Below are 25,738 nucleotides of genomic sequence, written 5' to 3'. Positions count from 1 at the left end.
TGCTTTATAAGTCCGCTCACAATCTATCACATTGCTGTTTCGGTGTGCTAACACTGCAACCTCCACCTCCCCACCACCACCAGTTGAGCCCTGTCCCGCAGGGGGGTAGGCTCCTCGCCCCTGCCTCCTATCTCCGGCAGGACATGGCGGTTCCGGGTACAACTCCCTCGGACTGCCGGACGGGGCCTACGCCAAAGAGAGAGACATCACCTCCCGTTTTACATCTATCAAATAAATGGCATCTTAAACTTCTCAAGCCTGCGTGTCTTCCCGATAGAAATATCGTTATCGTGATATAAAATGACTCTTATCGTGATATTGAGATTTTGGACATATCGCCCACCCCAACTTAGTAGCAAGTAAACTAGATAACCACAAGCAGAACTGTACTAGCTTATGTTTGTAAATTAATCCATATGTTTATTTCACTCTTGGGCGGACAGAAATTGTGATCACAAATTCTATACACATTTTTCTGCTAATTAAATTGTTTTCTGTACAACCATTCACAGGCTGACACTGCTGTGTAATTATCTGAGTGCCTTTTTTTCCCAACGCTGGTATAATATTGTGCTATCAGCTATTTCAGTCAACCCACCCCTAAACGGCATGTACAAACATAACAAACTGTGATTGATCACTTAACACTTTATGCCGTTAACTTCTTGTTGTATCCACAGCTGCTGTGGTTCATGCTTGGTGAACAGCCAAGTCGAGCAGACAAGAGATAAATTCTCATTTGTGGTTGAAATCTGTTCATTGGATAAAGAGAGCCAACAACTGGCTCCTTCGACATCTACAGCCCGTCCCCTGTTGGGAGAACATTTGTTTAGCTGGCAATTACACTGCGGCCTCACAAAGTGATGTTAGAATCCACAGCGGGTATTTTTAGCATGTATGGTTATGGTTGCGACTGACTGTAATGCTTAGCATTCATAGAAGTGTTGACAATGGGTTAGCGAGCTAGCGTGAGGAGCGATTTTTTTGAGAAGTGTGACCGGAGGCCTGCTGCATATCGGTCATGAACGGCCCATTAAAAAGTCATTAGCAGATTCTGTTCACAGCGAATCACGTTTCTGAGTTATAGCTGGACATGGCGATTAGATGGACGCTCAATTATACCCATTATTCATCAAAATCACTTTTGACCTCACAAGAGCGGCCAGATTTGACATTCATTCAGTGTTTAATTATCCAACAAATCAGTACTTGGGTCATTGACATATAAGGTTGCCCGATGATATAAATGTGAAATCTTAAAAAAAAAAAAAAACTTTATAGCACTTTCAACAAAATAACAAATATATATATATTGAATTACCTTAAAAGGAATTCAAATACAGCCCTTTAATACATTCAGAGAACATTTTAGAGACTGTTGTGTGTGAAAATCCCAGGAAATCAGCAGTTACAGAAATACTCAAACCAGCCCGTCTGGCACCAACAATCATGCCACGCCCCAAATCACTGAGATCACATTTGTTTCCCCATTCTGATGGTTGATGTGAACATTAACTGAAGCTCCTGACCCGTATCTGTACTGCATTTTTATGCACTGCTCTGCTGCAACACGATTGGCTGAATAGATAATCAAATGGATGATTGTTGGTGCCAGATGTTCTGGTTTGAGCATTTCTGGGATTTTCACACACAACGGTCTCTAGAATTTACTCCCAAAACGTGCCAAAAACAAAAAACAAAAAACATCCAGTGAGCGGCAGTTCTGTGGATGGAAACACCTTGAATTAATTAATCAAATTCATTGCATATATCAATATTTGCTAAGTCAGGCCCCCCAAAAAAAGATCATTTTATATATATATATATATATATATATATATATATATATATATATATATATATATAATAATTTAATAAGTATGATAAATAATATATAATAACTCAGATGATTCATTGAGCTAGAGTTCACACTCACAGTAATTTATTTTGCAATTGTATTCACGAGTCTTTGAGATAATAATTGATGACCGAGAAGTGCTTTTTTAAGGACGTGAAACATAACTAACTAGCACCTTCTCTCTTTCCCCAGACGACCACTCTAATTGGTCTGTTGAAGACAGCCCGACTTTTGCGATTGGTTCGTGTTGCCAGGAAGCTGGACCGATACTCTGAATATGGTGCAGCAGTTCTGATGCTCCTGATGTGTATATTTGCTCTCATTGCTCATTGGCTCGCCTGCATCTGGTATGCCATTGGAAATGTCGAGAAACAGTACCTGGAACATAAGATTGGCTGGCTTGATAATCTCGGGGTGTCTATTGGGAAGAGATACAACTACAGTGACCCGGCCTCTGGTCCGTCCATAAAGGATAAATATGTGACTGCCCTGTACTTCACCTTCAGCTCTCTGACCAGCGTGGGGTTTGGGAACGTCTCCCCAAACACCAACTCAGAAAAGATCTTCTCCATCTGTGTCATGCTGATTGGATGTAAGTCTAAAATACAAACATGTTAATAGCAAAAAAATAATAATTCAGTAATTATTTACTCACCCTAATGACATTCCAAATTTGAATGCTGTCATTTTGTGCTGTGGAACACAAAAGGAGTAATTTTCAATGTATACACAGCTCTTTTCCATACAATGACTTACTAAAAGGACTAAAAACTAGCCATAAATGTAGTCCATCAATCCAATAACAGTGCTTTAAAAGATGATTAAAAGATGCTTACACTTTCCCCTTTTATGCTCCATGGAAATTAGAATAAAATGAGGGTAAATTCTCATTTTGGGTGAACGATTCCTTTAAATAGTCTAAAATTTAGATAAATAGCTTATGTAATATATATATATATATATATATATGTAGTGTATATATACACATAAAGTACAGTGTTGGGTGTAATTGGATTACAAAGTAATTAGTTACTGTAATCTAATTACTTTTAGGCACAAAATGTTGTGTAAAACATTACATTTAAAATTATTGTAATTAGATTACAGTTACTGATTTTCAATGAATGTAATTACTGTTTGTGGAGCGGAGGGGGGTGGGGCCGAGCTGGAATGTCGCATGCCCGGTCCCCAATCGGCCTGATAGGGCGCGCGAGGGATAAAGGCTGCCGGTGACGGCGGTTTGAGAGAGAGACGGGCATGTCCGTCATGTGTGTGTTTATGTTTGTGCTTTTTGTTTTGAGTTTAATTAAAGATTATTTATACTGACAAGCCGGTTCTCGCCTCCTCCTTGCCCATCTGAATCCCCTTACAGGGTTAAATACATTACTTGGGTTACAAATAAATAATTATTTATGTGTAATACATTGAAAATGTGAATTCATAAGTACCTCTGTTTGCGTTTCTGTGACAGCAGAAAAACAAAATATGTTTTAGAAAGTAACTTTGAAGTAATGACATTAGTAATGTGATTACTTTTTTAATTAAGTAATCGTTAAAGTTTAGGGAAGTAGTTAGTTATTTGTAGTGGATTAAATTTTTTAGTAACTTACCCAACACTGATCCATTGTGATTATATATATATATACACACAATATATCAGAGATGAAACTCAAATCTGTGACTCGGACTCGAGTTGCTCTTAAGTCGCAAAATAATTTACTAGCGACTCGACCTCGCAAACAATTGACTTGAAACTTGACTTGGACTCGTGAAGTCATTTTTCGACTGTTTTCCCGCCGGTGTGACTACGGAGTTGGCCAACCTTCTCTCTCTCTCTCTCTCTCTCTCTCTATATTTTCAATTTCAATTTAAAAGTACTTTATTGGCATGATTGTGTTTACATGGATGGATGGATAGAGGGATGAGATGAGATACATCAGACAGAACCAGCACCTGAAGCCTCGTCCATTCCAGTACCAGTGTCCTTGGCCACGGAGGGCGTTCCAACAGCAGTGCTCACGGCCGTCTGGAAGAGGAGGAGGAGAAGGGCTCCTACTACCCAGTCGCTGCCTGTGCTTACAGCCCACTTAGGTCGTTCCCCTGTCACTGCCAGTGCCCACGGCCATGGAGGCTGCCGCCCTGTCACCCAGTCACTGCCAGCGCTCCTGACCACCAAGACTGTCGATGAGCCAGTCCAGTTCCCCGAGCCTGTTCAGTTCTCAGTATTCATTAAGCCTGTTCAGTGTCCAGCAGCCACCCACGTCCAGTATCATTTCTTTTCAGTGGCAATCGTCCAGACTGTTGACCCCTGTTCAGTGCCCCCCCACCCATCTACATGATCGGTCTTGGTCTCCTAGCCATCTGCCTGACCTGCTCAGGTCTCCTTGGTCTCCCGGCTGTCCGCCTGATCCACACTGGCATCCTGTCTGTCCGTCAGCTCTGTCCTGGTTCCCTGCTCTCCCGCTGGCTCCACCCTGGACTGTTACTCATCTTCACACATGGACTTTTGCCCCCTCCTGTGCCTATCTGACTGATTTGCCCCTCCCAAGATGGACCCCCCCCCCCCAATACGGTCTTTGTGGGACTCTGTTTTGTGTTAAGGAGCTTTATGATCTGCTCCTTAGGGAGGGGGCACCATCATATATTCCAGATGACTGGTGAAGGTGGTGAAGCTTGGACTATATCTGTGTTATGTTCTGGACGGCCGCTAGAGGTCATCATCCCTTTTATTCTATGCCTTGTTCCTTTATGTATTCAGTTATGGGGTTTGTAGTCCATTGTAGTTCTGTTTTGTCATTGGTCTGTTTGATTTATCTGTTCCAGGTGTTTCTTGTATTTAAGAGCCCTGTTTTCAGGTCTGATTGTCAGTTGTTAATGAATATTTTGTGTGCATCGAACAATATAAGTTTGCTTCTGTCTGTTCCTGCTTTGATCTGGAATTATCCATTCTGTATTTGGATTATCTCTTGTGTTTGGATTTACCCATTTGGATTGATCTTTTGTGTTTTGCACCTAAATTACATGTGAGTTTTGCACTGTCCTTTGTTCACCCCCCTCTGCACTTCAATAAACTTCAGCTTGCACTTGGATACATCCCTCCTGTGATTACTCCCAGCAAAAGTGATGGATGGATGGATGGATGGATGGATGGATGGATGGATGGATGGATGGAACTGAGAATTAATTGCATTTCTTTCTACACAAAAATAAAAAATTTAAGAAGTTGTAAATTATGGCTAAGATAGCCTTACTCTACATTCAGTCATGCATTAATTACTGACTCATGCTTAACTAGTGCATTATTGTGGACCCTTAAAATGAAGTGTTACCATACATTCCTTTCATGTGTTACCGTCTAATACTCTTGTCTTCTCCAGCTCTGATGTACGCCAGTATTTTTGGAAATGTTTCTGCGATCATACAGCGACTGTATTCCGGTACGGCACGCTACCACATGCAGATGCTCCGCGTCAAAGAGTTCATCCGTTTCCACCAGATCCCAAATCCACTCAGACAGAGACTGGAAGAGTATTTCCAACACTCATGGACCTACACCAATGGAATCGACATGAACATGGTGCGTTTGTAGTCATTTAGGCCCATTTCACTTTACTTATTTCACAAGTCACTTTATTGTAAATGTGTTTTGAAACTTTTTTTGTAAGCTGCCCTTATACTGTAGTTCATATAAAAAAGAGGTTTCTATCATCATTACATTTCAAACCCATATTTTTTTATTTTTTCCATGGAAAACTAAAAGAGAACCTTATCTTTCAAGCTCCAAAAAGAATTAAAAACACCATAAAATAGTTCATATGATTTGTGCACTATATTACTATATAATTTAGTCATACAATAGCTTTGTGTGAGGAACAGACCGAAATTTAAGACACTATCCACTGAAAATGTTCCCCTCAGATGCTATAGAGGGAAAGATTTTCATTGAATAACAACCTAAATTACACAAAGCTGCTGTAAGGTTCCATGAGACTTGGAATATAGCACTTGAGTCATATTAACCAATTTAATGATACTTTTATGGTGCTTTTTGTCCTTTTTGGAGGTCGTCAACCCCTGGTCACTATACTCTTTTGTTGTATGAATAAAAGAACAGGACAGAAAGTTTGCCAAATATTTATTGTTGTGTTCCATGAAAGAAAGAAAATCATAACGGTAAGTAAATGTTGAGAGAATTTCATATTGGTGAACTATTCCTTTAAATTAGCCTCTCTGAAATGCCATTTAAACATGTTATCATATCAGTGTAAATATGTGACTTTATATACTGAAAGCAACACTTGTTTCTCTCCATGTCTGCTTTATCGGAACTGGAATGACCTCATCGTGCTGGGAAGAGCAGGAGGTATTTATAGAAACAAATATTATACACATCTTCATTCATGCCGTAGCTCTACATACTCTCTCAGAGCCAGCACACATCATTGTATTCTGGCCACACTGATGCTCATCTAAATAAATCCCATTTCAGCCATATATTGCATGAGCAGAAATCTTGCATCAAGGTCTCTTAGCAAATAAATTGCATGTTTCCAGAAAAGACTTTAAGGAGTGGATTTTAGGGCTGGGCGATACAGATATAAATCGTAATATTTTTGTCAATTATTTATGTTAAATTAATTTAAATGATATTTAAATTTTTGTTTAAAACAATTATGTCAGCCTTTTGACAATAATCAATAACGTCTAGGTTACGGTTGTAACCTCCGTTCCCTGATGGAGGGAACGAGACGTTGTGTCGAAGAAGCGACACTAGGGGTCTCTCTTGAGAGCCTCGTGCATCTCTGAACTTGAGAAAAGGCCAATGAGAAATTGGCAGACAGAATTTGCATGTACCACCCCCGGACCTATGGGTACAAAGGGAGGGAAATGCGTCTGTTCATTCAGGATTTAGCCTGAGGAGCCGACAATGAGGTTCGGCCATAACAGTGGCTCGGTTCAGCAATGTGGCCAGGAGGACACAAAGTCTCGTTTGAGACAGAGGTTACAACAGTAACTTATACATTCCCCGTCTGTCGCTCACTTCGACGTTGTGTTGAAGAAGCGACACTAGGGGTCCAATTTTAATCACGCCATGCGCTGAACCGTGTACGTGCGCTGCTGACACAGGTGCGGGCAGGCAGTTGCATGCCAAAATGTCAGACTGTACGTACCCTTCCCAAAGCCCTATAAGATCATCATAACCTTGTGGTTCCCTACACCCCGATATGGGGGGAACATGGCGACGTGACAAGCATGGGAGCAATCTGCAAGCATGCCACTGCGTGAGCCGCGTCTTTTCGCTCTCTATGTTTTTCGCATAGAGTTAAAGCAGCTGGGGCCATCTTAATGCTATCACACGCATTGGGAAAGGCATTCTTTCCCAATTCCTATTCTTTGGAATTGCGCACCTGTGTGGGTCTTCAGACCGGGAAGAACACCAATTTGCGAACAAGCACCACTTCAGGGCGTAAAGTTGCCTGGTAGAGGGAGCTCTGGCTTGGTTGATCGTGTCTACGACAGCAGGTGGTAGGCCAGCTAGATCTTCCCCATCCCGTCCAGGGGCCAGACGTGGAGGTTTCAGAGGTCTGGTGCGGATGCCAGAGGGTGCCCCGTCCCTGAGAGAGAAAGTCCTTCCTCAGGGGAATTCGCCAGGGAGGGGTTGTTGCGAGGAGCTGGGCGTACCCTGTCGCAATAGAGACCTGTCCGCTGCCACGTCCGCTGCCACATTGAGGCTGCCCAGGGAGTGTCGCTGGCTCCAAAGGAGGAGACGGCAGGCGAGTTGTGACATGTGACGGGAGCGTACGGCGCCTTGGTGATTTATGTACGCTACCGTTGCGGTGCTGTCTGATCGGATCAAGATGTGCTTGCCCTGAACTAGTGGGAGAAATATCTGAAGGGCAAGAAGTACAGCCAACAACTCTAGGCAATTGATGTGCCAGCGCAGCGGGGGCCCTTTCCAAAGGCCCACGGCTGCGTGCCCATTGCACACGGTGCCCCAACCCTGTTTGGAGGCGTCTGTGTTGACCAGAACACCTGCTTCACCTATGCGAACACCTGTATTCACCTATGCGAACACCTGCTTCCCGAAGCGGGGCAAGGGCTGCCTCTGCGAACCTTCGTAAAGACGCGAGGGGACAGGGACATGCTCGACTATGTTCAGCCACAGATGTCGTTCCTGAACCACGAGAGCGGCCATCACCTGCAAAATTCTGGACATGCAAATTCTGTCTGCCAATTTCTCATTGGCCTTTTCTCAAGTTTAGAGATGCGCGAGGCTCTCAAGAGAGACCCCTAGTGTCGCTTCTTCGACACAACGTCGAAGTGAGCGACAGACGGGGAATGATATTTATGTATAGCTTTTTGATAACACTTTATTAACACAGGTTATGTTAGTCAACAATAGTAAATCCATGACATTAGCATATATTAAATCTAATTGTTAAATGTAAAAAGATTGTTCATATATATATGAAATATGTATTTATATTTCTACTACAACTAAAGAAATGTAGAAAATGCCATGCAGAGAATTCCGTGAACATTTTAAAATGATTAGCAGAATCTGAGTTTTGAACAGAATCATTGAAATGTTTCAATTGATTCACAGAAATGAATTGAACTTACCAACTCTAAAGGCTACGGTATATTTTGTTTTGTTTCTAAATTAAACAAATTTAAATTGTAACACTTTACAATAAGGTTCCATTTGTTTGCATTAGTTAACATGGAACTAATGATGACCAATACTTTAACCAAGATTAAAAAATGCTGTAAATGTTAATTTCAACATACAGTATAGTAAAAAAAAAAATGAATCAAAAGTTGTACATGTTAACATTCATTAATGCACTATGAACTTACAATGAACAATTGTATTTTAATTAACTAACATTAAAAAGATTAATAAATGCTGTAAATATATATTGTTCAGTGTTAGTTCATGATAACTAATGCATTAACTAATGTTAATGAATGGAATCTTATTGTTAATTGTTACCATTTCAATTTTAGTAACAAAAACAGCGTTATGGCTAAAGTATACTTTCATTTTTCCATGTACTGCACAGCTCGCTCAACATATATCTCGTCATCGTCACAGCACATGCGGACTGTCGTGCACAGCCTTGTTGGCAGTCAAAAAATTATACTTTGAAAAGCTAGAGTGCTTAACTGTGCACGACACGTAACGGCATGTGCAAAATGAAAGTTTACTTTAGAGTATTTTAACACTGTTTTTTTGCAGCTGAAGTTTAAATCAGAAATGTTATTAAAACATGTTTGTATAAAGTCGAGTCATGAGACAAGAAGAATCCCAAACTAGTCTAAATGGCAGTCCTTAGGAAACATAATAGCCAAATAAAAAGTGCACAATAGGTTGCTTGATTTCATATTGCCAGCAAAAAAATTGCAAATATATTGTGTAATATCTGATATGCCATCCAGCCCTAGCAGATTTCATACTAGCGTGAATTAAAATGCATTAGTTGAATCGCTATAGGTGCCTTTCTTACTTAGATGGGAAATTAAGGTTGTGCTTGTTAAAGCGAGTCTACGTGTTGCTAAGAAACTGATTCTTTTCTGTTTACCATATTGAACTCTCATTATTTCCTTTCATTTAATTGATGATTGCACTGCTGATATGAGCACTGTAATTGGCAATTGGAGTGTATATTACTGGCTCATAGTCTTTTTACAAAGTAACTGTGATAATACTTTGGTGAACATATTGTTATGCTACTCTAAATGACTGTATTGGCATTGGGGAAACAGCTCTGTTCCAAAACATAGGCAATATTTAAATTCATTATTAGCATGTTCCCAATGTAAAGACTGTTCCAAAAGGTAGGAAGCATGATTATGCTACTCTCTAAGAGACCATCTTTTGACAAAAATCTAAAGCAGCATCATATTTATCCTTCGTGGAGAAGGCAAATTTAACAAAGCAAGATAAATGTTAATTATAAATATACTTATAATTCATTCAATAACTAAAAATATCTATAAAACCAATTCAGTCTAATTAAAAGTTGACTATTTTGTCAAATATTTGTATTTTCTATGTATTTTATGCTTATTAAGAGTGTTGTGATATTAGTCTTGCAACATATTAACAGTAAACGCTATTGAAATCATTCATTAACAGCAGCAATTAACGAAATAATTTGCTTTAAAAAAATAAACAAACCGACTTTTGCGCAGAGGCTCAAATGAATCAGGGAATCATATATTTGAAATAGTTCATTTACATGAAACGTCCAAACAAATCAATTCATTAAAATGTATTGACTTCCCATTGCTACATATAAGTTATTATGATAATTGTTATAAACCCGTTAATTTACATGTACTGTCCAATGTTCTGAAAGCTACTAGAGTCCAGTTTATGTAAGTTTGTTTATTACTCCCTCGACTGAATTGCTGCGTGTTACAAACGTAGTGTTTTGTGATGCCACAGCACTACTCATTGGAGCAAGCAACTTGTTACTGAAAAGCAACACTATCGTGAAAAAGAGCTACTGTAATGCTTCTGAAAAATGTTGCAATACCTAGCTACATGCTAACACATGCTAGCAATGTCTAATAACATGCTAGCAGTGCCGAGCTCCATGCTAAAACATGTTAACAATGCCTAGCTACATGTTAGCAATGCCTAGCTACATGCTAAAACATGCCAACAATGCTTAGCTACCTGCTAAAACACACTAACAATGCCTAGCTACATCTAAAACATGCTAGCAATGTCTAATAACATGCTAGCAATGTCGAGCTCCAGGCTAAAACATGTTATCAGTGTCTAGCTACATGCTAACACATGCTAGCAATCAAGTTAACTATGCCTTTAAACAGCTTGGAAAATTCCAGAAAATAATGTCAAGCCTTTAGACAATTAGCCAATTAGCTTCTGATAGGAGGTGTAAATCAATCCCAAAACAACAGCAAAAGACCTTGTGAAGTATCTATATCCACAGTAAAACAAGTCCTATATCAACATAACCTGAAAGGCTGCTCAGCAGGGAATAAGCCAATTTCGCAAAACCGCCATAAAAAAACCAGACAACAGTTTGCCTGTGCACATGGGAACAAAGATTATTTTTTGGAGAAATTTCCTCTGGTCATACGGTGGTAAAATGTTGCCATCGTACAGCCCTATTAGAAATAGCAGCATGCTAAAGCATGCAGCTGTCACACTATTGAAAAATGTAGTTAATTCAGTAGCTAGCATCGCTACTTTTAGTTGGTTACTCCCTAACACTAGTAGAGTGTTCAAAATAAGTAACTTCCCCGATAGCACATGAACATCACCTAGACGTCTATTTGATGTGTATGTTTACATCTGGAAGATGTATGTTTTTAGGCTGTTTCCTCATCTGCAGTATGTCTACTAGTTAAGACTCTCTTTTGGTTACCAATAAGACATTCAGCAGATGTCTTTGAGATGTTTATGATTTAGTATTTTTGTAAATCTGACCTTTTTATGATCTTTATCAGATGTTAATTAGAATGCGAAACTTTCCAGATGAAACGCTCTTAAACAGACATCTCTGAGATGTGCGTGCTATAGGGGTTAATTGAACTTCGATTTCAGATAGGAGACTCCCTACGTGGCCTGTAGACAGCAAGGTGCTTTTTGGAACAGATCCCATATGACCACAGAATAATAATTGTGCAATTGTGGATACATTAATGTGCTTTCTTTAATCTTGAGCAATAGTGGAACTGATGGAGTTGAATGATGCCCATCTTTCACTTTCTAACATCTTTCTGCAGGTCTTAAAAGGGTTTCCTGAGTGTTTACAGGCAGATATTTGTCTCCACCTAAACAGCAGTCTGCTAGAAGGATGTAAGGCTTTCAAAGGTGCTACTAAAGGCTGTCTCCGTGCTCTCGCTATACGCTTCAAAACCACACATGTGCCCCCTGGAGACACCCTTGTGCACTGCGGTGATGTGCTCACCGCACTCTACTTCTTGTCTCTGGGTTCCATTGAAATACTGAAGGAGAATATTGTTGTGGCCATTCTGGGTAAGATCTTAAAGGCTTGTTTTAAAGATGTCATGTCATGAGGGATTACATTTTACTTGATCTTTGGGGATACAAGAGGTCACTGTACAATGAAAACGTAATCAAGCTGCAAAACAACAAAAAATGCAACTCGTTTGCACGCAGAAAGGCAAGAACTTGTGTAAAATCAGCAGGAACAATCTGATTGCAACTTCTGGGTGTCGAAGAGTGTACCAGTCGACCTGGAAACAAAGTTACGTTTAAGTAGTACCGGGTTGACACTGGGCACTTTTGAATAGGAACTAGTCACTGGATATGACTATTTTTACCAGGTTAGTGTCATCAAATCTATCAAAGTTTTGTTTAAGGCACTTATCAGCAAGTAAATTAGATAACCACAAGCAGAACTGGCTGTTTCTTCAACTTCGGGCACTTTTAGCACTGTGGACTTCTAGAAAGTAAAGTTTCTAAAATGTTTTTTTAATTTGTCTACTAACAGGGCTGGACTGGTAATCTGGCATACCGGGCATTTTCCCGGTGGGCCAACGCACTTTGGGGCTGATCAGGGGTGGACTGGCCATCGGGAGAACCGAGCGGGATGGTGGGTCGGCCGTGAAATGGACAGAATGGGCCGCAATAAGCTAAAATGAGCCGCCGCGTTATGCAAAATTGACCACAAAACGGCGCTGCGATATGCAGAAAAGGACAGCGAGATGTCTGTCAGGCAGGCATAGATTCAAGCAGTCACGGTGGTGTCGTTGGGCTGGAAAGACAAGTAGAGTTGTGTATCATCAGCATAGCAGTGGTATGAGAAACCATGTGCCTGAATGATGGGTCCCAGTGATGTTGTCTATATAGAGAAGATAAGTGGCCCAAGCACTGATCCCTGAAGTACCCCAGTAAGTAGTTGATGTGGCTTGGACACCTCACCTCTCCAGGCTACCTTGAAGGACCTGCCTGAGAGATAGAAGTTAAACCAGTCAAGCACAGTTCCTGTAATGCCCAGAGTAGCGAGAGTGGAGAGTAGGATCTGATTAATCAAAGTCTGGGACTGAGACCAGGCTAAAACAGTAAAATCATCTGAAAAGCATCTGAAAAGTGCCAAAAATAAATGATGATGGCCTGGTAGAAAGTTTCCAATAATTGTTAATGTGACATTCATAAAATAAAATACATTTAATTAAAATTATTTTTCTTTTGATATAAAAATAAATAAACAATCAAATCCCTGGGACATGAAATTGCCTGAAGTTTAAGAAACACTGAATGTTCCTCCTTGTTTTTTATTTATTTATGCCTATAATACAATAATCTGTACTTTTTACACTTAAATGGACGGACCATTATATAACTTACATAACCAGTTGCAGACCAGCTGTGGAATTTTTTTTTACTTGTTTGTTTGATTGTGGTATAAACTACTTCAGATCAGCCCACCCCTAATCAGTATGTAAAAACAAAGCGAATTTTGATTGGTCGTTTTTCATGTCAGTCAAAAGACGTTTACTGTCTAAGTTGGCGGTTCATGGCCGAAATAAGCTACAAACTGGACCAGACATTATGTTGATAAGCAAAAGTCTGTCTATACCAGTCTCTCTAAGCAAGAGTGTTTTTTCAGAACGTATTTTCACTTATACAGTATATAACTGTATTTCACCCAAAGGTAGGCTATTTGAAAACCTTGAGTATGAACATCGCTCATTGTCTTATTTCGCAATTGTGTTCGTTTCGATGTTTGCTAAATGTTTTAGAGCACTACACTATTTTATTTTGATAAAAGCATAAAAGCATCCACATCCTGAGGAGCACTTCCTTGCCTAGACGTTTTTTACAGATGCAGGCGGTTAGCAACAAGAGAAAGAGGATGCACACGCTGTACCTCCCAGTGGGTTGATGTGCCATTGTCCTTTCATGCTTAAACACAGCATCCCGAGAGCAAAGGTGCCCAGAGTGCAGTTTACACGGTCTACAAATCAAAAGGCAGAGTGAAATGTATACGTTTTTTTCTTTCAGAATATGCCTGTGCTAAAATATCAAACAGATGAGCATATTCCTGAAACAAGCGTTTTTTTTTTCTTCCCTTTCAGGGTTTTGCTTTTGATACATTCAATGTAGAGAAGTCCAGGACCTTCCGTCTATCTGATAGCAAGAGGCTGACATTTCTATTAAGTGGCTCCCACTGGATGTGTTTGGCATCTTCAAAGCACAGGAGAGGCCACGGCTCAAAGCTTGACTGGGCTTTTTATAGGCAACATGACGTATAGAGTGGAAGTGTAAATGTGAGAATGTGAGAGAAAGAAATAACTAGAGAAAGAGAGAGAAAAACAACTAAGCCTACATTTATGTGAAATTATGTAGGCTATGTGGCTTGTACTGTATCACGTCAGTTTCCTGGTGAAATGAACACCATAGCAACAACGACTTTTATTCACTTTCACAGAAATCATGAGTAAAACGTCGGATTATCAGTTCATAAACACTTACTTTGAACCCTGTTCTTCACACAATGCTTGTGTCTTATGACATCTAAACACTTGTACTGCCGTGCGTGACTCATTTTAACATTTGAATGACAGTTTGAGTGCGATCAAATTGCATGATAGCTCAACTGATAGAGTGATGCACTTGCGATGTAAAGGATCGGAGACCTGAAGAGCACGCAAGTCCACGCGTGAGCCAAACGTGTCATATAAGCACCACAAAATGTTTCTAAATCTATCGGTTAGGTTTAGGGTTAAGTTAGGCAGGTCAGTTTAGTTGATTTACATCTCGATAGAGCATTAACCTTAAAAACCTCATCTGTTTGGGGGAACATTTAACTCGCTTTTAGCGCCACACAGTGGACATTTCACCTCCGAAGTGCTGCGATACATGTAAGGAGCCACGTAATATCAATATGCAAAATTGTTGCAACAGTCACATCATTTTCATGAGATCAGGCTTCTAAAACGGCTACTTGTGGTGTAAATAAATGTGCCAGTTTTTTTATTTCTCCTAATTTTCATGATGATAGGTAATAATGTATGTATGAACTCACTATATAATACTATGTGGTATAAACTGTATACTGCCTACTATTTTTAAAAATAGTTTGTGAAAGAGAAAACATTATGATTTCAAACCTTTCTGATAGAAGCACGCTGCATTATAGCAGAAATAAAAAATAAAAAATTAGTGTAACCATCCAGAGACAGTAAATACATAAATACAATAAAAGTCTCAATAAACGCTGACGCTGGAGAAATATTGGCATAAATATTTTGGGAATAATATTTATTATTATTTTTTCAAAAAACATAAGCCATGAAACCTTTTGTTTTACATTAACATGCATCATGTTAAAGAATTGTGGCGAACATTTTTTTAATGTTATATTACATCTTAATTTAAAAGTGTTCATTTTAAATTACCCCTGTAAATTATCTCATTTTATACCATTTTTGTTCATCATTGTCTCTTTTGCTTCATGAAAATGACAAAGATTAGCAAAATATTACACAAAAAAAGATACAAATCAGAAAAGTCACATGAAAAGTAATTCACCATCTAGCACTCGAAGTTCATCTCAAAAACTCTGAGACACTTCTCAGGTAAATGTCAGGCCCTCAGAGCGAGTCTGCTTTCAATACGACTGAACTGACTGAGCTGTAGGTGACATTAAACTGCACATAAATCTCACCATAAAGATTAAGACGTAAAGCATTTCAGTAGAGTAGAGGAGAGTTTCAAGATAACATTGCACATCAACAAGTGTACTCACTGTTTCAAATGTATAGTCACAAGACATAAATGATACATGCATTAACATAATTTAAGTGTGATAAAACACTTACTAACCAACCCTATCTGTGTAAAGTTACAAATTGTCTTCATGACAATAAAACCCTCATCCGTTATTGGATAACTTTACAGAGGTAATGTTAGTAAGTTATGTTATCATGTTATCACCACTGATTATAAAGACAATAGTTACTGTAATCTAATAGTATTTTAGTGAAAAGTAGTGTTACGCATTGCATTAAGAAAATATAATGCAATACTTGGGTTTGCATATTTCTAAAAAATATTTATGTATAATTAATTTAAAATATGATTTGATAAAATGTAACTTTTTTTGTGTGTCTTTGCAACTGCTGAAGTATCCGTAACAACGAACGAGGAAATATTGACATGATTTTTCATTTGTTGAGCAGAAAACAAATGTTTTTATAAAAAGTGCTTGAGAAAGTAACTTAAAAGTAACTTAATTAGTAATGTGATTACATTTTTCCCCAATAAAATTCAGTAAAGAAATCTGATTACAATTTTAAAAGTAAAGTAATTAGTATTTTGTAGTGGATTACTTTTAAAAGTAACTTACTCAACATTGAACACAAAATGTTTACACCGTTCTGTTTTAGCGTTCATGTATTGGCCCCATTGCTCACTGTAGCCACTTATATTTAATAAACAAGGGGCGAGTCGAAATTGCTTTTTGTGGTAATCAACATTATGCCACAAATGCAGTTGATTGATTGAACTTTGCTTGAAGTTTTTGGTACGTTGCGACTTGGTCAAGACCATCAAAACAAAGCAAAAGAAATATATATATATATATGTTTTTGTACATATAATTGTTTTAGAGAAAATAACTATTTAAAACAAATTGTTCCTTCCAACCGGTCAAGTTTGACCCGAAGGGGGTCCATTTGTGGCCTTTCGCTTTGGACTTTATGGATGTTATACAGCTTTAAATAGTTCATCTATTCATACATCTATTGATCGAATTTGACCTAAAAATATTTCACATTTTCTCACATTTAGCCCCTAGCACACTTTCCTCTCAAACATGCACACACAGAGAAAGTACTTTTTACAGTTTTGAACAGTTAATATGCAAGTTAATACATTTAATAACATGACTTTATATGATCGGGCTAAATGTCCCCCAATAGCAAAAGACTAATTTCATATAAATCTATATTACGGCACCTTTCTAAACCCTTATAACGCTGCAACAAATTGTTTGAGATTAGTTGCATGAAGTGGATTTGTTGCAATGGACGTGCTTGTGCACATTTCGACTGCTGAACAAGGCAATAGAGATGCATTTCTGAAATAGACATGTGCTACACTTGTAACTCTAAAATGTACACTGTTGATTTTCTACATGCAGAATAAATCAGAAATTGTTGTAATATCCAGTAAAGACATTATCAAATGACAAAAGTGATTGAAATGAATGTAAACTGAGACATCCTTGGCCAGTGTTTCCAAGTTTGAAACTTTTTTTAGTATAATTTGTTCTTTACAAAATGTTCGTCCATTAATATTAAGTATATATAATTTTTCCCCTATCATTATACACGTTGGGACCACAATAAAATAGATTTTCATGCGTGAAAGTGAATGGTGTAGTTGGTACTGCCATTCATCAGGGTGGACAGTCATGTGCTTCAGTCAACCCTGACAATTCCTGAATGAACCGTTTTTGCATCTTATTATGTTCAGCTTATGCCTCCTACACACTACACAACTTTCAAAGATGTCGGATCGTGGTACCGTTCATATTACACAACTGTCTGTCTTGTCATGAAAGTCATTGTGTTTTCAAATTACACGAGGAATCGGCGACAGCGGTGAACACATTACAATACATTTCACTATTGACGAATCCCCGACGACTCTGCCTGGACACCAAATTACGTTTCACAACAGAGTACACGCGAGAAGTGATACAAGATACGCAAACAAATGCATGATCATATGTTATGCATTTCAGAATATGATGTGCATGTTTTTAATCATATATTTTATTGGTTACAATATGAAAAAGTAGCTCCTACTGAAAAATCGACCTATTTGCAATGTGAAATATGTTTTGACTGAACACAACTGCAACGTTGACCTACAGCCAATGAGAGAGCATTGACAGAACATCAACTAGCGACTGCGGTGTCAAGAAAGTCTCATTGGACCGAAAAATCGACCTATTGAAAAATCGACCTATTTGCTTCCCTAACTGTCCAAGAGAATTGGTAATTTCTCTCCAACTCTTCTCTTTCTCGACCATGTTGTGCTACAGTTCAGATGAAACATCATATAGTCACTGGTGCTCCTGTCAATGATCCACTCATTCTTCCTCCATTACTTCGGTCCGATGAGACTTTCTTGACACCGCAGCCGCTAGTTGATGTTCTGTTGCAGGTACATCAGGACTCCTCCCACTGAAACTTCCCCCGTTTCTTGCTCTCTCATTGGCTGTAGGTCAACGTTGCAGTTGTGTTCAGTCAAAACATATTTCACATTGCACGATTTGGAGTCGCAGACGGGTCCAGATATTTAACATGCAAGATATCCCGCTGACATCGGCAACGCACCGGTGCTTCTTTCAAATCACATCTTTGATAATTCATATATTGCCATCGTCACTCACGGGAGCGAGCTCTGATTTGCCTACGATTTCGGGCTTGTCGGCGAGCGAAAATCGTGTAGTGTAAACTCGGCATTAGCAGATGGGTGGACTGGAGACGGAGCTTTGCTGTGTACATGCTAGACTGTCTACTCTTATTTTAAAAAAGCAAACAAAACCTTGATTTCCATGATATTACTCCTTTAAGAATGGCATAATTGTGTCAAGAGAGCACAACATAGCCCATCCACTTTTTTCAGTCATCTTGATTCCAGAAGTATTTTTCCCATTCATGTTTTCCATGAGGATTTCATTAAATCTTTCATAAAAGAGTAATAATCCTTGAATCAAACCAACCAACTCTGAGGTGAATCACACCATTAAAAACTTTGATTTTAAGCAATAAGGTACAAGACTGAAATACAAGACTAATTGAATAAAAAACTTTTGATTTAAAGTTGGTGATTATGAGTATATTAGCAATATATTTTAAGTTTATTGCAACATATTCAGCAATGCACAAAAATGTAAGTAGTTAGAGTGTATTGAGACTGACTTGATTGGGTCATTCACACTGCGTCATAGGAGTGGGCGGTCGCTGCAGAGATCTTTCGCCGCACATTGTTTGCCCGGAAGCAGACTGTTGTTCTCTATAACACACAGGTGTTTTTTTGTTTGTTTGGTTGTTTTTTTTATTCAGACATCAGATGTATGAGAAGGAGAGAAAAGTGTGAGGAGAGGATAGAAGAGGACGAGAGAAGTGGAAAATGAGTGAGAAGAAACCGTTCACTTGACTTTTATCTGATTCATAATCTCAGAGAGAGAGAGAGAGAGAGAGGAACGAGAGAAAGAGAGAGAGAGAGAGCGAGAAAAAGAGAAAGAGAGAGAGGGAGAGAGAGAGAGAGAGAGAGGGAAAGAGAGAGAGGGAAAGAGAGAGAGAGAGAGAGAGAGAGAGGGAAAGAGAGAAAGAGAGAGAGAGAGAGCGAGAAAAAGAGAAAGAGAGAGAGGGAGAGAGAGAGAGGGAAAGGAGAGAGAGAGAGGGAAAGAGAGAAGAGAGAGAGAGAGAGAGAGAGAGAGAGAGAGAGCTCTGATAATCCACATGCACAGATTCTGACCTAAACTGACTCACACTTATAAACACACAATCAACATCCCACTTGCACATTCTATGACATGCACACACATACATCAAAATAAATGCACCGTGGTGCAATATGGTATCCTTGATATTGCGGTTGTGCATCTCATCCTGTACAATAAAAGCCAAATAAAAAGGCAAAACTTCTCCAAGGTGCCGTTCACACCGAACGTGTTTTTACGTCCGTTTGCACATTTGTTCAATAATTGTTTTTATGTAAACATGCGCTACACTGATGCATTTTTAAGTTTAAAAGAACTTTCGTTCAATATGTTTTTAGCGCAGGAATGCTTCAGATTTGAACGGCCCCTAAGAATATCACACTGCTGTATTCCAGTTTGCTATATTAAGTGCTTTTATCATGTATTGATAAGCTAGTCGACATAAATTCTGGTCCACTTTACAGCTTATTCAAGCCAAGAACTGCCCACTTACCCTGTAAAAACTGATTTTAAGGTTTAGTTGTATCAACTAGCTTTTTTTGAGTTGACCCCACTTAATTTTCATGCCAACTTGTTACGTTTTGATTCTATTAACTTGTTCTTAAATTGGATTAACAATCGTATTTGCCAATTCAACTAATTTAACAAAGTGGAGTGAAAAAAAATCTAAAGATTTGCCAGCTCCCAGCATGCATTGCAGCATGAATAAATTTAATGCTGCAATTTCAATTTCTATTGAAACTCTGTGCCTCCCGTTCAAAATATTGAATGTCCATCATTTGCTGGTGTTCATGAAGTTCTCATCAAAAGTTTAGGTGCTGCAGTGCATCCTGGGTAGCTTTGTGTGCCACAATATTAAATATATTTGAAAAAAACCTGTTAAATCCAGATTTAGTTGCCTCGACAAAACTTCTCAAGTTGAAAGAAAGAGTCAAAGCAAAAAGTCAACTAGCTTAAGTCAAGCTGAGTAAACATGTATTCATTTTTTTTACTGTGTACAGAAAGAGATCATCTTTGGCGGACATGCAAAGTAAACGAACAACAGTTCATTTTGTTTTAACGTGCCATTTTGAGGTGGGTCAATTTGAATTACTGTAGTAGTAACAAGGCACAAATATACAGGTTATCAAATATATGTGGTTATCAAGTTGATTTGCTACGAAAACCCTCAATCAAAAGTGTTCATTGTATCAACCAAGAACCTTGTAAGATGACTTTGTCTCAGGTGGACTGTGAACGCCCGACTTCCAGAAGTTGCAAAGCACTGGTGATTTCAGCTAGCTTGTAGCCCTTTTTTTTTCTTTTTTTTTTTGCAGTATACATCAGATGTCATCATTGAATGGGTGAAACCCTAATAAAAAAAGCCACATCATCACCTGAGCCTGTCTCCTTCACTCCCCAGGTAAGAATGACATCTTTGGAGAGATGATCCACCTGTACGCCAAGCCTGGTAAATCTAACGCTGATGTGCGAGCGCTGAGCTACTGTGACCTGCACACGATCCAGAGAGAGGAACTTCTAGAAGTCTTGGATATGTATCCAGAGTTCGCAGATTATTTCCTCACCAATCTGGAGCTGACCTTTAACCTGCGGGATGAAAACTCAAAGGTACTTCTCATCAAAAGCTACAAAATGTCAAGAATAGGTATACAGAATTGAATGCATTGAAATGTTGAGTTAAATATTGTATGTTTACCACAAAACCAAATGCTTCTCTCTTCTCCTCAGAACACATATTCACAAGCCAGTGACTCCGATGGAGAAGATACCAAAAGCAGACGGAAGATTTCCTTTAAGCGTAAACCATCCAAAGGTGAATATGAACTATTTATTAAATATGAATAACTTGTGTACAATGGAAGAAAGAAAACATTGGGTTTGATCATCCTTTCTTAAAATAGTGTTGTTTAGGAGGCTAGCTAAAATGTGATACCTGTATTGTATCAATTTGAAATAGTTTGTTGACTGGTTGGTCTCCATTGGAATAATAGTACTGTTGATACTGTGATATTAAAGGGACAGTGCACCCTAAAATGCCATACTTTCTTTTTTTAAAGAATATCTCATCTCTGTAGGTCCATACAATGCAAGTGAAAATTTGAAGCTCAAAAAAGCACATAAAGGCAGTATAAAAATAATCCATTCGACTCCAGTGGTCATGCCTTCAGAAGTGATATGATAGGTGTCGGTGAAAAAACAGATCAATAATTAAGCCCTCCTCAGCGCTTTTCTCTACTAAAAGTTCTTCTTCCTATGTTTTTGATGATTCGCAATCTTCGTGCATATTGCCACCTACTGGGCAGGGAGGTGAATTTATAGTCAAAATGGTCTTAAATATTGATCTGTTTCTCACCCACACCTATCATATCGCTTCTGAAGACATGGATTAAACCACTAGAGTCTTATGGATTACTTTTATGCTGCCTTTATGTGCTTTTTGGACCTTCTAAGTTCTGGTTATCATTCACTTGCATTGTATGGACCTACAGAGCTGAGATATTCTTCAAAAAATCTTTGTTTGTGTTCAGGAGAAGAAAGAGGGGATGGCAAGAGAGTGAATAAATGATGAGAGAATAAAACATCTGCTAGTACAGTAAGACAAAAAACACTTTCTACAGTATATCTTTGCCCTAATATCATATAAGGTCTTACAAGAGAGAAAAAAAATACTGTATGTATGATTGAACGTGGATTTTCAATCGTTGCTGGTAACATGTGCAGGTAAAAGGGCTAGAAATAGCATCTTAGCTTAGCATAAAGCTAAATGTTCACATGACAATTTACTCACGGTTAACTATTTCTTCTGCTCCAATCTTACTTCAAACCCCCACAGAGTTTAAAAGTGCCCTCTGTCTGCTCGTATGAATGTAACACTTCATAAGAAAGCGTTTCACCGCTGTTCAAACGCTCCTCAGATAGCATCACTTTGTATACAGATAAATCTGTTCCAACCAAATAGATTGAGTATTGAATGAATCAAATGCAAAGTAATCTCTTCAGTAATCAAAATACTTTTTGAATGTAACTGTATACTAAATACCAATGATTTAAATTGTAACTGTAATGGAATACAGTTACTAATATTTTGTATTTTAAATATGAAATCCTGTAACATGTATTCCGTTACTCCCCATCCCTGATTATAATATAACAACATAACACTATTGCACAAACTCTTATAAAAGAGCAATTCATTTTTAAATACTTCTGAATTCTGTTCGGGCTCTTTCCCATGATGTCCATGGGATAGTATTGTTATTTTACATTTGGTTTGTCCCAGAACTCTCGAGTATGGTTTGTACCCCTAACCTATGCTGATTACCACCCTGCAGGGGGAAGCCTCAAGGAAACAGACAGCGAGTCCCAGAAAGAGCGCAGAGAATCACGACTGAGCTCCAAGAGAAACTCTGAGGACCGCCGCACCTCCAGAGAGGAACAGCAGAGGCTTCTGGGAGCAGGGATAATGGAGTACCCATCAGTACAGAGTTACACCAGTACAGCTACACCAGCCTGCAGTCCTCCTGCTGAAGATGTGGAGATAAAGCCGTACGATGACGGTGAGATATGATATATGAAATGTTAATTCATTGTAAGGCTGTATCTTAACCTTAAGCGATAAAAGCTACCTCTTCCATTTAAATGGTAGTTTACATTTACATTTATGCATTTGGCAGACGCTTTTATCCAAAGCGACTTACAGTGCACTTAATACAGGGACAATCCCCCGGAACAACCTGGAGTTAAGTGCCTTGCTCAAGGACACAATGGTGGTGGCTGTGGGGTTAGAACCTGTGACCTTCTGATTAACAGCCCTGTGCTTTAGCCACTACGCCACCACCACTCCAGTTTAGTTTTTGTACTAACCAGTCATGACTGAGACAAGTGTGAACAACGGGACATTTTGTGTCGTTTATAGAAAACGTTACAACAATTAAAGGGGTCATGGCACGAGGAATCAAATATTTCTTCATCGTTTGACATATAAGAGGTCATTGAACTATAAAAACATACTGTAAGTTTCAGAAACCAAAACTTCCTCCTCACTGTAAAGAGAATTTGTTGAATCCATGCTGCCAAAACGACTCATTCTCTACTTCCTCCATATTGTGATGTCACACTGTGATAGAAATTTTCATCTGACTGCCTCCACAACAACACATCAATGCCTACTTTACCTTATCACTTCTGTAGCCCGCCCAGTAGCGGTAAGCAGTGAGATGGTGAGGAGAGGGCAGGTCAGTCAAGAACAAAGAGCCAATCATAACAGTGGGGGTTAACTGTTAAGTCTTAAAGGAGAGGCAGCACCAAAACCAAGCGTTTCTGACAGAGGGTCAGAATGAGGGTGGAAAACGATCATGTTTTACAAATATATTGTGCAAAAAAAAACAAATAACTCTTTCTAAAGCTCTCCCTGTCTGCTGTTCAAACAAACACATGGTCCTGCCCCCAACTCACGGCATCGGTCGTGTCAATGTTGTTGTGTCTGGCTGGACTGGTTGCTCAAACCAAACAGAGCAATTTTAATAGTGCCAAAGAGACGGTGTTTACCGAGCTACTAATGACTTACTTATAGTTGTCTCTGCATTATACATTAGGATAGAAGTATTTTAACATAAAAAAGTTACACTTCAGCTTTTATAGTTTTATTTCACTTGGCGACAGTGCAAAGTAAAATCTTGTATTTTCTGCCAAACGGTTGTGTTGACAATGCAATTCTATTATGGCTAGCACCTATTTACCATAGTCTGTCTTTCAGTAAATCAGGTAGGACTACTGGGCATATTTCGTATTAATTACTTGACATCATGTAACTAATATTCAAGAGTCAAGCACTTGAAAAGTTTTAGACACTTGGTAACACAAATATTGATGCTTAAAAAGTACTTAAATGTTGAACTTTTTCAAACCAAAATCAATCGCATCACTTTATAAGACATTCATTTATCCACTGAAGTCATATAGATGATGTTAATGCTGATTGTTTATGCTGTTTGGCGCATCAAAAATCATGTTACCATCCACTTCCATTATAAGGAGTTTCTTCAAATGTGTTCTGCTGAAGAAAGTAAGTCATACACATCTGGGATGGCATGAGGGTGAGTAAATGATGAGAGAATTTTCATTTTTGGGTGAACTATCCCTTTAAAGTGCACGAATAAGAGCAATGCTAACACTAGCTAGAGAACTACTGAATGCCCCTTTAATGCAAATCAGTCTAGCCTCTTTTCCTATCGTTATCTCTTCTCAATGTGTGATGTTCGAGTTCAGCTTGATTGATGACTTGGTATATAAAAATAACAATAAAGCATTGTACATTTGTCCTGAAAACTTTTCCGACACTGCCAGTCCTTAAAACACTGCTGGACAGGGTATAAAAGCGATTCAATATATATTGAATCGCTCTGCACTTAAATCCAGGCTAAAGCAGCATGATGAGAAAGCGAAGTAAACGGCATTGTAAAACAGGGTCTTTTAGGAGCTTAAGGCACACAGCAGCCCTTTTACTGGATTTAGACAAATCTGCTGGGCATCTATTCCATAACTCTCCTCAACAAGCACACAATGTCCCTCCCTGCACCACAGCCAAGCAAACTAATGCTCCCTAACATCCACACAACCACTGGAGAGGAGATTTCCATTGGAATATGACCTCTGCGCGCACGCCACACACACACACACACACACACACACACACACACACACACACACACACACACACACACACAGGCACATATAGGCACATACACACTAAACTAACAGAATCACCAAGCCATTGTAATTTAAACAATGAAAATTCTGGCATCATATACTCACCATCATATTATTCCAAACCTGTAGAACTTTCTTTCTTTCTTTCTTTGGAGGAACAGAAAAGAAGATATTTTGCAGAATGTACAGAGTGCTCTTTTTCATACGACAAAAAATAAACAGGGATTGTGGCTGTCGCACTCTGAAAATGAGTATTTTAAATGATCTTAAAGTGTCCATTCATGGACAATACAAACAGAACTGTTGCTGTAGGCATGTTCCTTTCCACATGACACACGATTATGTTCATTGTACAATATTTCATCTTATATAAGTAGACATAGTCGAAATAATGCAAGCTTCACTGTTTGTTTAAAAAGCTGATGCTTAATTTTTCAGAATAAAGTACAATTAAAATGCAGGACTTTCTCTTATATATGCTTAATATGCAGAGGCATCTATAAGTAAGCCATTCATAGGATGACTTTCTTGAAAAGAGTACCCTGTGGTGCTATAAAATCATTGTTTGTTTGAGCATCTCAACACAACAGCAAAATTGGTTCAACCAAATGGCATGAATTTGATTTGCCACCACCTCCAAGAATCACTACCAACAGCAAGTAAGAAATCATGATTCACACTGGAATGTAACCTTCAATCG

At 38.7% G+C, this 25,738-nt stretch overlaps 1 protein-coding gene and 1 long non-coding RNA gene across 3 annotated transcripts in view; one reads left to right on the top strand and one right to left on the bottom strand.

The window, feature by feature from the left end:
- The window catches only part of LOC127654732 (potassium voltage-gated channel subfamily H member 7-like), a 115,659-nt gene that overhangs the window by 76,190 nt on the left and 13,731 nt on the right, over positions 1-25,738 (top strand). The window contains exons 7-12 of the mRNA XM_052142053.1: positions 2,051-2,450; positions 5,236-5,435; positions 11,627-11,879; positions 20,732-20,937; positions 21,058-21,142; positions 22,662-22,886. Of these exons, the coding sequence (XP_051998013.1) occupies positions 2,051-2,450; positions 5,236-5,435; positions 11,627-11,879; positions 20,732-20,937; positions 21,058-21,142; positions 22,662-22,886 (1,369 nt within the window). The remainder of the gene's footprint in view (positions 1-2,050; positions 2,451-5,235; positions 5,436-11,626; positions 11,880-20,731; positions 20,938-21,057; positions 21,143-22,661; positions 22,887-25,738) is intronic.
- Positions 1,970-25,738, bottom strand: part of LOC127654751 (uncharacterized) — a 38,125-nt gene continuing 14,356 nt past the window's right edge. The window contains exons 2-5 of one of the 2 annotated variants that reach the window (XR_007971967.1): positions 20,706-20,916; positions 3,812-5,407; positions 2,359-2,551; positions 1,970-2,236 (exon numbers count right to left, since the gene is read on the bottom strand). This is a non-coding gene — a long non-coding RNA (uncharacterized LOC127654751). Of the gene's footprint in view, positions 2,237-2,358; positions 5,408-20,705; positions 20,917-25,738 lie in introns of those variants that run through there. The other variant, XR_007971966.1, reaches the window with a different exon arrangement.

The sequence above is a fragment of the Xyrauchen texanus genome, chromosome 14, assembly GCF_025860055.1.
Source record: "Xyrauchen texanus isolate HMW12.3.18 chromosome 14, RBS_HiC_50CHRs, whole genome shotgun sequence".
Classification (NCBI taxonomy): domain Eukaryota; kingdom Metazoa; phylum Chordata; class Actinopteri; order Cypriniformes; family Catostomidae; genus Xyrauchen; species Xyrauchen texanus.
This window is presented reverse-complemented; position numbering and strand designations above follow the sequence as displayed.